The sequence below is a fragment of the Aulonocara sp. 'chitande type north' Nkhata Bay genome, linkage group LG4 (genome assembly GCF_057382095.1).
Source record: "Aulonocara sp. 'chitande type north' Nkhata Bay isolate Kocher_YH1m ecotype deep benthic linkage group LG4, A_spYH_male_GT1.1, whole genome shotgun sequence".
NCBI lineage: Eukaryota > Metazoa > Chordata > Actinopteri > Cichliformes > Cichlidae > Aulonocara > Aulonocara sp. 'chitande type north' Nkhata Bay.
Genome location: NC_141347.1, coordinates 8,970,212 through 8,983,241, shown reverse-complemented (window position 1 = coordinate 8,983,241; position 13,030 = coordinate 8,970,212). Strand labels below are relative to the sequence as shown.

Here is a 13,030-nt window from a genome sequence, read left to right as displayed (position 1 = left end):
AGCAGCAATAACCCGGAAGGGAAGTGAGCAGTCGCGACATCTGTAGGTGCATAGGGAAAATGAGTGAACAGAGGTGTGTTTGTTCTGCTGTGAACACTTGGCTCGTTTCAGTTAGTTAACAGCGAGAACCAGGAGCGGGGGAGCTGTCCAAGAATCGGAATGTCGTTCTAAACGGGAGCGGTGGCCTCGTTTTTGGGTGAATTCTCTCAGACATGTCGGACGATGCTAAACGGCTAGTCAGCTGCTAAAAAATAGCCAGTGTGTTGGGTTATTTGACAGCTTGTTTCCTAGCTTTGTTTTAGCACAGTCGACGTGTTTATCAGAAGATTAGCTGGCAGTTGTGAGGCAACGCGGATCTAGGTTTTCGTGACTGGCGGCGGGGGACAGCCACGTCAGCTAGCTCCTGTAAGCACTTATGTGCTTTTATTTTGGATTTGAGTAATCATTTTCCGGCTAAAAAACCCGAAAAGGCTCTCCGTGTAGCCATGGCTCCGATGGGTATCCGGTTGTCACCGCTCGGTGTGGCGGTGTTCTGTCTCCTTGGAGTCGGTGTCATCTACCACCTGTATTCCGGGGTCATCTCCAGCCGCCTGGCTGCCTTCAGGTCCCAGACTCCCCTCTCAACACAGTAAGTGGTAAAACGTGATAAAACTTGTCACTGCTCGTAGAGTGTCTGTCTGTGGTTTTATTCTCATGTACATGTCTCTAAAATGCATTTATTTTCTTGTCAGCTGACACAATTCTTTGTTAATAGATGAAGCGCGCGAGTTTATCTGGTGACAGTATGACGCCAAAGAACTGTGCTGATGCGTGTTCGTAATTTCTCTCCCTGACGTTCTTATTCGCACACATTTTTATGGGATCTGCTGTTAGTGAGCCCTACAACTGCAGCATACACTTTATACCAGGGGTGCCCAATCCCAGTCCACGAGGGCCGGTGTCCCTGCAGGTTTTAGATGTGTCCTTGATCCATCACAGCTGATTTAAATGGATAAATGACCTTCTCAACATGTCTTGAAGTTCTCCAGAGGCTTGGTAATGAACTTATCATGTGATTCAGGTGTGTTGACCCAGGGTGAGATCTAAAACCTGCAGGGACACCGGCCCTCGCGGACTGGGATTGGGGACCCCTGCTTTATACTATCTGTACTCGGAGCGGATGTTAGTCCGCTCCTGGTATGCTGCCAGCGGGGCAGTCCAACCAGATTAACCCATCACATGTCTGCACCGTGCACAATACATCATACATGGCATCTGCAGGTGTCAGTGGTTTTATGTACCGTTCCCTCACAAAGAAACTACCTGTAAGGTTTCTTAGAAAGGAACCTATTAACACCTTCTGGCAGATGATCTCAGATTTATTGATGTAATTGTAACTCAAACTCTGATGTTAATCTTCATGGTTGAGCTGAAATCTGGTCAGAATGAAGAAGGTGCACATATGTGACAGGTTAATCTGGTTGGTCTTCCCCGTTGGCAGCATACAGGGAGAGCTCACTAACATCCACTCTGAGAACAGATAGCAGTTGGTACCTCACTGTCACCAGGTAATCTGAAACACAGGCTCATATCACTCTTACATTTACATGTAACACTTGACAGTTTCAGGCAGTAAAATTAAAGTATAAGTGTCTTTATTTTTCAATAAGTTAAGGAAATAACTTGCCACAGTTTCAATGGATTTAGTTCTTCTCAAGGCTGTCACTTCATGCAGCCCCACTAAGATGCAGGGCTTTGTGAGGCACATGCAACATGTGGCAGGGCTCTTTGTTCTGAACTTGACTCTGAATGATTTTGCCTGTGCAGTTGGCTTTGTTGTCCTGCAGAATGAATATGCCTTTCTAAACGACTCTGTGTAGTTTAGGGGAAAAAAAATAGAGAGAGAGAACTGGCTTTAGTTAAGAGGGTTGTAATCAGTGTGGGTTTTGTGAATACTGTGATAGCACTGGTATGTTTTGTTTAAAAAATGCCTAGGATTAGCCTTGATGTAGTTCTGTGACACTGTTTGAAACTAAACACTGCCTCAGCCCATTTTAAAATCTCCAAATCTTTGGCTAAATACCCACACCTATAATCACAAGGCTAAGATGAAGCTATGTCATCCCTTTTCTAGTTCTTTATTGACAAGACCAGCCAGCAAATGAAGAATAACATTCAGTACTGCGCAAAAGTCTTGATCCAGCCTTCATTTCTTACTAAAAAAATGTTAAATAGCTGCAGCAATTTATTGAAACATTCAAGCATACAACACAAACGTGTTTGTGTAATTTCAAGAAGTTTGAAAGGCTGAGCTCTCTTAGGTAATCTTTCCTATAATTTCTTTAAGTAGTCGAAGGACATTCAAAGTTCTTTGGATGTTGGCTGCGTTTTGTTCCGTTCTCTTGTCAAAATCATCCCACCCTGAGTCAATAATGTTTAAGTCCCAGCTCTAAGGATGCCAATCCATGATTGATGATGTTCATTTGTCCATTTTTCTATCCGGGTACTCTTTTACTACGTTTGCAGAGTCTTTGGGATCTTTTTCATTGCTGAAAAATGAAAGCGTTTAAGATACTGCTTATCTTTATTTTTTAGGCCCACTTTTTCTTTTGTCCTCTACTTGTTTAGATTCCTCAACATTATTTTGCTAAGGATGCACTTCGTACCATGCAGAGATAGTCCAAGTTTTCAGCTAAAAGCTGATAAGCATTTTATTATCCGATGCCTTTCAACCTGTTATCTTGGGTATTTTTGTAACTTCAACTAAAGAAATTGGAGTAAACTTTATTATACTGCTGCTAATAAAGTGCTTAAATAGAACTTAAAATTGGCTCTTTGCTAAGTTGTCTTTCATGTGTAGGCAGAACGCTGGCTCATCACTTGAGCTGGATGCCTTTTTTATGTGTGAATGATTTATATGTCAGTGTTAAGTGGTTTAAGAAAGAAATATATTCATCTCACAATGATCAGGTTCAAATACTGGACTGAAAATGACGGAATGTCAGAGGTCATTCAAGCTCCCATTTCAACAACATTGAATTATTAAATAGTTACCAGAAATGTCAACCTGGCTGGTGTGCGTGTGAATTTTTATTAGCGATCACCCAATAGCAACATTAATCATTGTCATTAAGGTAATGGCTACCAGACTGTAGTTGGATAAAAGATCAATAAATATTGCAGGCTGAATGGTTTGCATATTGAGCTGTGGCAGAGTGGACACAATGCTCGCTGTGTGGAGGACCAAAGAGTGAAATCCAGAACGGAGCAGTCAAATCAGACTGTTTGAGGCCTGAAGAGCTGCGACTGAGGCAGAGCAGTGTGAACTTTTTTCTTCTTCTTTTTTCAGTTGTTTTTATTTTGGCATAAGCTCACTTTATCCAAAGTTCATTTTTAATATTTTCATAGTGCTGCTCTTTTATAATAATTAAATTATTTGGATGTGTTAGGTATTGTATTGTTTGCTGTACCCTTTGTTTATTAGTAGGTTCTAAAATATAATTTACTGTCATGATCTGTAATGAAATGATTAAAACCTCCAAACGTGATCCTAAATACGTAGCTGAGTAAAACTAACGTGTAACTGGGAAAATTTGATAAAAGTTAACAAGTTTACTTTGTCAAGAAATGACGTACTTGTCATTACTGCTATTACTTCAAGATGAGCTCAAAGCTTTCCCCATAGTATCAAAAGTACTACTAAATATTATTGAGTTTGAAATTCTAGCATCATATAAAACCTGATAAGGCTCATACAGTTTCAGCAGGTTAGCTGTGACGAAAAGTTCATTGGGAAGCTAACGATTCTTGTTTTGTCCATTTATCCATGCAGGCAGAGAAGAACAGTGGACTTGAGGGACCTGTTGGCTGTCTCAATGGAGGCAGCAGAACTAGGTGGCAAAGAGGTAAGAGTTCAATTTTATTTAAGCCCCATATGACTGAAAATAAAATTTCTTGCCACTGACAAATTTGTGTCAATCTCTGATTGTAGTTAAATATTGATGTTTTTATGTTTCAAAAGAAAAAAACCTTTCTAAACGACTCCTTCACAGATATCAAGCAAACCATCTGCAAAGTGTAGAATAAACTGGATAATGAATGAATTTATAGAGAAAAGTAAGCCACACACAGCCATCATTAGCTGGTGAAAATGTGAGCTTTGTAAATCTCTCTAGGTAAAGCAGGTGCGTGAAGAAAATGTCCTGCAGGAGAAATCAAAGGGCAAAACAAAGGAAGGAGCTAACGATCCACTCACTATGGGCGACCTGCAGTCTCACAGAAAGATGTTTTACCTACTGAAGAACACATTCCCTGAAGTTACGGTGAGCCCAGATTTCTTTACTTCTGCATGCTGCCTTGAAATCTCCTGGGAAAACACAAATTATCTTGCCTTGTATTTGTTGGCAGGTGAGGGCTCTCATTTATAAGCGGCTCCACAAATCTGGGAGCTAAATCACAAACTGGGACTAATCTCCCTCTCTGTGTGTTTGTTTTTAGGTGAACAGTGAAGAACACGACAACATGGAGGATAATTCAATACAATGGAGCCAGAACATTCCAGGTGCAATAAGTGAGAAGTTTAAGGGGAGCAGTGACATTCCAGTCGAGAGCATTACTGTGTGGATCGATCCCCTAGACGCGACACAGGAATACACAGGTGTGCATATCACTGACGCTCAGCCAGCCTCATCTCATACTGATATCATATTTGAAGTTCCACAGGAGAATGGTATATTCAACTAATAGTGTGGCAGCTTGTGTGCTCTCAGTGAGGTTTTTCTTATTTTGTGTATGATGTTTGATGATGTCAAATCTACCATTTTCAAAACAAAAGATAGAATAGACTATAGAGGGTTTGTGTGTGTCTGTTTATTCTATTCAAAATGGGACACGCACTCTAGGGTGGTTGAGCATGGCCGAGCTAAGATCCTGTGGGACTTCCAGATACGGATTGGCTAACCGACCGGACATAGTAGTGGTGGACAAGCAGAGGAAGACGGCTGTAGTGATAGATGTAGCAATACTTAATGACAGCAACATCAGGAAGAAGGAACACGAGACGCTCGAGAAATACTGAGAGAAAGGCTCGAGAAGATGTGGAGGGGGAAGGCAACAGTAGTCCATGGTAATTGGAGCGCTCGGTGCAGTAACCCTGTCTCGAAAACATGTAATTAATTCCCATTTCTTGAATTGAATCTGCAAAAATAATAAATATATTTTCATAGGCATTAAATAGTATTTCTGCACCAAAAAGGTGATTCTGAAAGTGCTGTTAGATGGAAACGTGGTGTATTTTGGCATGGTGTGGACAAGAGAACATAAGACAAATAAATAAGGGATTGCTCAAGTCTTTTGCACAATACTGTATAAAATCATTTGTTGGAAATTGATTAAAAGAAATCCAGTTACACAAGTTCAGTAAAGATCTGTTTGTTTCCTCGACACAAGGCCATTGAACATGCTCAGAATTGCACAACTGAGATGTTTTGGTTTATTCTAAAGCTCATTATTTGTTAAATAAAGAAAAATATATCCTGATAAAATGTCTTTACAGTCAGTATTGTTATATAAAACAGTGTTATATAACAACAATTGACCTCTTTATTAATATAGAGCAGGAGAAACTCCGCTGCATTCTCGGTTTAATATAAATTATTAATTTATATTAAAATGAGATTAAAATTGAATAATAATTTATTTGTAAAATATATCATGTCATTAGCATTCTTTCTCATGATGTACCCGGGTAACAGTTTAAATGTTGGCCTGTTTCGTTGGCAGCCTCCCAGATGGAGGAACACACTGGGTGCTGATGTGTATTTGTGAGACTGACTCTGTGAACGTGTCCTTATGTATGCGCATACTGAGTCTCTGTGGGTGACAGGCTGTGCACATGACCTACTTTAGTTTAAAATTAGTATGCTGGTTGCTGTACGCTTGAAAAGCGTGCAGTGGGCGGTAATTAAAGCAGAAGTGTGTTTAGAGATGATTAGTTGATTTAGGTGACTGACAATGAGTCGCCGACGTCCAACGTTTCCACCGGCCACAGTGACGTGTTCTAAACTGAAGCATGTTGATTTCTTAAGAAGTAGCATGTGAGGCTGCGGAAAGGCTTTCAGTGCCATGCAAATGTAATATGAAAGTGATACTTGTATTGTGCTGGGATCCATAACTGTGTTATTAAGGAACATTTCTGTGGAAAAAGTAAAGCCAGAGAGAGTCATTTTCAAACGCTTGTATATCAAGCTTAAACATTTAAACTGCCACGGGACCCTTTGGGTTTTAACAACAGCATAAATTATTGTTGTGATTCATGCATTTTATTCTAGATTAAGATGTCTTTTTATCCGTTTCTGTCTTATCCTCATTCTGCCTTCTGCCTCTTTGCTCATCTGTCCACAGAGAATCTGGTGAAATATGTGACCACCATGGTGTGTGTGGCTGTAGATGGTAAACCTGTGATTGGAGTTGTACACCAGCCATTTGCTGGCTTCACTGGTAAGGTTAAGTGCTTCAACCGCTTTCACATTAAACAAGGCTCCACATTTTATTGTTACACATCCAGTCCAATAATATAAGGTCATTGTTGAGCGAAGTCAGCTTCTTGGGTGATTGGCCAAGTCCATCACTTGGTGAGTTTTCAGGGGCGTTTTCTTTTTCTAAGTTATTGGTCTTCCCATTTGGGAAGTCATCTTGGTAAATAAGTAAACTGTAAAGCACAACTGCGTCACAATTGCTGTGTTACGGTGCAGAAGCAGCAAATTCTGGTGCTACACAGTTAATCAAATGTCAAGTGCCGGAAACCATTCGTTCCTCTTCCTTTGGAGCTTGGCCAATAGAGGCTGGCTCTAAAAGTATCACATTCTCTGTAGACTTCCCTGTTACAATGCCCAATTTGGCCATAAAGAATTTTTAATAGGCTGGTATAAAAACCTGTTGTGCTGTCAGTGGATATTTCTCACTTCAGCAGCTGTACAGGGTTGAATATGTTTACAACTTACCTCTGGATTTTCTTAAGGACTACTGTTATTAGGGGCATGGCTGCTTGGACTGACAGTTGAAGGCACAGGCAGCTCTATCTGATGGATGTCTGTGAGGCGTCACCTTCGTTAATAGTTTGGCTATTTTGCTGTGAGGCACCGAACACCCGATACACTTTGTGCATACATTGTACGTTTAAAAAAAAAAAAAAAAAAAGCTTCTTGCTCTGCATTTTGAAGCCTCGTGTCTCAGCTCCTAAAAACAGATCTCCCTCTTTATGTTCTAAACATTCACCAGCTGCTAATGCAATGAGCAGCATACACCATTTTAAAGCCAAAATAATCCAGAAGACTTATTGTGTTTATTTGTATTCAGAGCGCCACTATTACACTGCACACACCTGCATATTGGCATTTGTCAATCACTTGGAAAAGTTGAACATATACAAAAAAACATGTGTAACTTTGGGCCAAATTGCTTTAAATGTATTTGGGGTTTTTTGCAAACATTTATTCATTTATTTTAACTGTAAAAGACTTTTTCTCTCTCTGAAAAAGAGACATTTACAGCTTCTTCCGTCTCTCTGTGTACTTTTCATCATTCCTTCAGCCTGGGCGGTCGTAGGTCATGGATCAAATGTGAATCGCCGCTCATCCTACAACGCCAGCCCTAAGAAAGTGATAGTATCACGTTCTCACTCTGGAAAAGTTAAAAATCGTATTCGGAATGCTTTTGGAAACAGCACAACAATCATAGAAGCAGGTGGAGCAGGTGAGTGGTCCTTTACATTTATTTAATATTTAAAAGTCAAAGGCTTTAATTGCACTTAAATGTCTAGTTTTCAAATCCATTTTCCATTCACACAAAGACTTTGTGTTGCAGTCAGTTAGTTAGTTTCTATAATTTAAGAAAATACACTGCACAGTGTGTTTTTATTGTTGCTTTTTTTTTCTAATGTTTTTAAATTTTAAAAATTTTCCTTTTTTCCTGCTTTCAAACATTAGTACAAGATGTCATACCTCAGCTATGGCGGATGAGGATGCTAACATGGTTTAATATTTCTGTCTTTCTCAGGATACAAAGTCCTGTCACTGCTGGACACACATTCAAGTGAGACAAGCCTTACAGAGGAGGCAGATGTTTACGTCCACACCACCGTTATTAAGAAGTGGGACATCTGTGCTGGTGCTGCACTACTGACTGAACTGGGTAACGTAGCAAAGATTTTTTTCCAGCCTGTCCTGTTTTCCCACTTCATTAAATTAACAAGAGCATTGTGAGATGGTACGTCTCAGACGAGGCTAAAAAGATCACTACACAATAAGCACGAGTCCTCGTCAAGAAGCTTCTGGTTCCAGTTTCATTTGAAAAGATTTAATACATTATCCTATTTTTATATAACTGTCCATAATATTTTGGACAATCCAAACAGCAAACTGAACCAATCATGCAGCCTCCTTAATGAAAGTAACAGTTATTACCTTAGGCTGCATGTTGGCTTAACTACACCTAAACAGATACTTCAAAAGAAATGAAATACTAAATGCAGCTGTATTGTTGTCCAATGACCATTTCAATCATGTAATCACTGTGATTGTAGGGGGCCAAATGACAACTCTAAAGGGAGAGAACATCGACTACAGAGGAGCTCCAGAAAATGAAGGAGGACTGGTGGCCAGTGTAGGTATAGATCACGAGGCCTTACTGAAAAGACTACGAGGTAACACAGACAATGACAAGCAGTGAAACACACGGAGACAGGGCCATAGGTGGTTTGATTAGGGTGACACAGCAGCCAGCAAGAGTGGGCTGGAAACATAATCAGGCCTGCATGATTTCATCATCATGGGACACCAAACATCTACCATCAAGTTGCACTGGAGTCACAATTACCAGCATGGACAAAAGAGCAGGACTGTGGAGCCAAATTGGCTATGACTGGAAACTGCAACAGCTGGCACAATGGCTCTGAATACTCACTCCTCTGAAAGCATACTTTCTTGCAGCGTGGAGAACCGACATGTCTTCCTTTTGTCAGGAACTTGCATACAAGGACATACAGTGGAAAACAACCCCCCACCCCCCAAACTGAGGAGCACAACACTGAACACTGCAACAAAACCCACAGAGGGACATCTCTGGTGTTCATCGTCTTTATCACAACAATCAGAAGAGAAAACAAGAATAAGAAAAGAACATGTTACAGGCAAGCACACTAGAATACTCATCAAGATTGAGTAATCCCCCTCATTATCATTATTATTATTATTAGTATTATTATTATTATTATTATTAGTAGTAGTAGTAGTAGTACTAATAGTACCATAGTAGTATTATTTGAGACTGGGCAAATACACTCCATATGTCTTCATATCATAAACTTCCACTGTAATATGGGGTTAACTACCCTATGTTATATGAACACATCACAGTTCACTTGGTGTAATAGTTTACTTTGCTGTTCTTGATCACACTTGAGCTGCAGGTCTATCAAACTGTAGTCCAGGGTCTCTTGTAATATATACACCCATCCATCCATCCTCTTCCGCTTATCCTTGTCAGGGTCGTGGGAGGGCTGCAGCCTATCTCAGCTACACTGTAAAATATATTCAGTCACGAGTCAGTCAGCACATGTATTTCACAAGATGTAGTCCAAAATGTCTGCTTCTACTCCTATAAAAATCAAAAGGCTATTTGCGGTCTGATCCTGGGACAAATACAAATTGATGATGTAGCATGCTCCTGACCTGATAGACCACCTTTGGGCTTGGACACTGAAAGCTGCTTTTTAGTCTGCGAGTTGTGACTCACGGCCTGTTTCTATTCATCCTGAGAGCTGCATGAAGGTTTGGTCGTTTCGACACAGGTTGTGATGTTTGCTCTCTGTGAAGTCCAAATATGAACTCCCAGAGAGTATGGGAGTCTGATATGACTGCAAGATTGAACAACCATACCAGATTTAAATTGGATTATTATTTTTAAATGTGTACAGTAAAGGGACTTTTTCCCACACCACATGATGTCCTTCCTTTCTCTTTCAGTGATGGGAGCTTTAATCAGCTAAAATAATGCAAAAGTTCCTATATTTCTGCATTCCTCTTCAGATTCCTGCAAATACATGAGTCAGACTTAGCGTGACGTCAGTCAGCACCTTCTCAGCTACTTCACACAGCGTCGCCTCCACCGTTTTACATACATGAGCAGAACATCAAAGCTAAAGACTACAGATTATACAGCAAGGGGATCTCACCTCTGCCGAGAGCAGTGTATAAGTCCCACCACATAAGCTCAGTCAAAATCATTGACATCAATTTAAAAGCAGAACGTCACAAGAAAATCAATCGTGTGTTTCAGTGGTGTCATGTTGCCATCAGCTAAATGTAAGTTTTCTAAAAAACCTTTCATAGAGAAATGTATTTCACAGATGTATGTAAAACAACCTGAGATGGACTGATGTATATTGTCTCCAGTTTGAAAACAATTTCTGCTACTGTGCAGTCTACACACTTGGAAAATTAATTGACGGGAAAAACTGCTGAAATGCCGGTGCCAGATTTGGTGGATGCTAAACTGTACACTGACTCCATGTGCATGGTTTTGAATTTTGATTAGCCTTTTAATTCTCTTAGTACTTCATCATACTGAAAATGTTGAACCTCTTCCTGCTTACTGCTCTGAAATCTTTCTGTACCGTCTGTCTGATATTTCTATAACCCCTGAAGCTGGACTGTTTCACTGTGAAATAATGCTACATTGTGAAAAATCCCAGCGAAATACGAAGTCAAGGATGTGTCTTGAGCTTGTGAGTGACCTGTTCCTTTAGTTTGACTTGGGACCTTTTTGGTTGTTCCAAAAGTTCAATGGTGGGATTGGTCTGTTACAGACTGATGGTACTGCAGCTGTTTGAAGGCTGTTAGATGTTGGGTTTGCTAAGTGTAAAATATACAGTGTGACAAATTTCCATTGTACCTGATTTGAGTGTGTTTGATCTGCACTAAACTAGACTGTCAATGAATGTTTCTATGCTAACATCGGTTGATATACCAAGCGTCATTCTCTGTAGGCAGTTTAAGAGGGATTAGAGACTTTTCAAGTACTTGGGTAATGTTTCTTTGTGTTTGTGTTTTTGTGAGTGCTGTACATTGCCTTACTTTGTGCTTTTGTGTGAGAACTGTTTTCTAAGCTGGTGGCTCCATAAGGAGCTGCAAGAAATCTAAAGTCATTTTAACACAAGAACACATGTGTGCTACATATAAGAACGTACAACTGTGGAAAATATCCTGAGCTGATTTTCTGAGGTGAAGATTTTTTCTGCATAAAGTCTGCAGTAGATTTTTTATTTTATTTTTATTTTTTAAATTTACTCAAGCGTTAAATCTTTTTCCCTTCCCAAATGGTTAGAAAATGGAAAGTAAATTCCCAGATATCTTGGCCTTGACTGAATGTGAACCAGTTGTGATGATATGTTGTTTGTTTGGAACCAGAAAACCCTGGAGCTTCATGTGTGAAAATGTCTTCAAGTGATGCTATATCCATTAGTTTGTTGGTTCTACAAGAAAAGTTTTGAATTAAATAAGAAAAATATGAGAAAATATTATTAAGATAGAAGTCAGTTACAGACCTTTGTTGCCTTCTCCTCACACACTTGTAGGCAGCAGGTTTTCATTAGGAAAATCAATCTACAGTGAATCTGTAGGATACAATTATTAGACATTAAACAGGGCTACCATGCTCATAGACACCTGTAACTTTTGCTTAAATGGTGTATTCAGTTCCTTAAGCCTTGAGCACAGTGGGTGCTTTAGTAGTCGCAATGTCCTGCTCCTGTCGGACACTTTTAGAAACGATAATCAGTTGACCAAATGTTACCAAATGGTGTAACTTTTGGAAATTTACCAGAGTCCTTCCATTCTGATGTGACGTATTCAGCTGCAATGCTTCAGATGAAATGCATGTAAACCAGTGTTCACACTTCCGACCAGGGGTGGGAATTTGAATACAATATAGACAGAGCCTACTCATCTTGAATTTGTTTTGTTTTATTCTGTGTGGTTATCTGGCTGTCCCTGCCTTTCTAACAAGAGTAGGCTCAATTTGCATTTGGTTCGGACAGGGGATTCACATTTTATTCAAAATAAAACTAATAACAAATGACTTATTATTGGAGTGGGGTAGCAATGAGTTGATAGTCACTTCAGTTTACTGGTTTTAAATACTGTGTCTTCTATAGGACTCTGACACCTGTTTAAATCGTTCTGGTTCCAGCCATACAGAGGTCAAATCAGTTGTGTGGTTAACCTGACCACTCACTCTGCCTCTAACCAGCACATAAGGGCAATAATAATAAACTGTTTCTTTGAATTTGGAAGCTGGGTGGCATATTTATTCCAGTGTCGTCTGGGGCTTTTTACATGAAAGGGTAGTGGACAACTAAATCAGAAGCAATTAATGAAAGTTGGTGTGCTATTTAAAGGCTATGGAGTGAGGGTTACTGTCAGGTGGTTTGCTCTGTGAGTGATTAATCATTCTTTTGCTGTGAATTCTCAATAAAGCATATGTGTGCATGAAGGAATGGGCTGCGTAGTCTTTGATATTACTGTAGCAGACACATGGTAGCACTGAAACGGTTCAAGCATGATATAAAAATAGCACTTTTGTAGAGTCTTAATAACATAAGAAATTCAGATAGAAGACAAAGTGTTTGAATACATCGGTGGTTTCAGGCGTGGTGGTTCCATGGTGTAATGGTTAGCACTCTGGACTCTGAATCCAGCGATCCGAGTTCAAATCTCGGTGGAACCTGGTTATTTTTAAGCTGCATGTCAAGTTAACTCGGACGGATTTGTAATAAATACAGTTGTGGAAATAAAATATAAAATATTCCAGCGAGGAAAGTGTGACAATATTTTTTTATGAGGACCAACTTTTGGCCTGCGCAATGCGTCCATATCACACATGTCCGACGCCTTGATATATTTATTTTCACCTTGTAGACCTCGAAATGCTACCAAATGTCAATATAAATTAATCAAGGCACATGTATTTGTGTGATTATTAATTTGACTTATTT

General features: G+C 39.7%; 1 protein-coding gene and 1 non-coding gene across 2 annotated transcripts; both read left to right on the top strand.

The window, feature by feature from the left end:
• On the top strand, positions 1–12,843 carry LOC147331922 (inositol monophosphatase 3-like). The gene is made up of 8 exons (XM_086288252.1): positions 1–628; positions 3,812–3,884; positions 4,155–4,301; positions 4,477–4,636; positions 6,382–6,477; positions 7,570–7,731; positions 8,035–8,169; positions 8,561–12,843. Exons 1-8 carry the CDS (start codon positions 486–488, stop codon positions 8,704–8,706), a joined length of 1,062 nt encoding a protein of 353 aa, XP_086144378.1. The 5' UTR covers positions 1–485; the 3' UTR covers positions 8,707–12,843.
• trnaq-cug (transfer RNA glutamine (anticodon CUG)) lies at positions 12,691–12,762 on the top strand. Its single transcript has one exon. It is a non-coding gene; the product is annotated as a tRNA-Gln (tRNA).
• Positions 12,844–13,030: the final 187 nt, after the last annotated feature.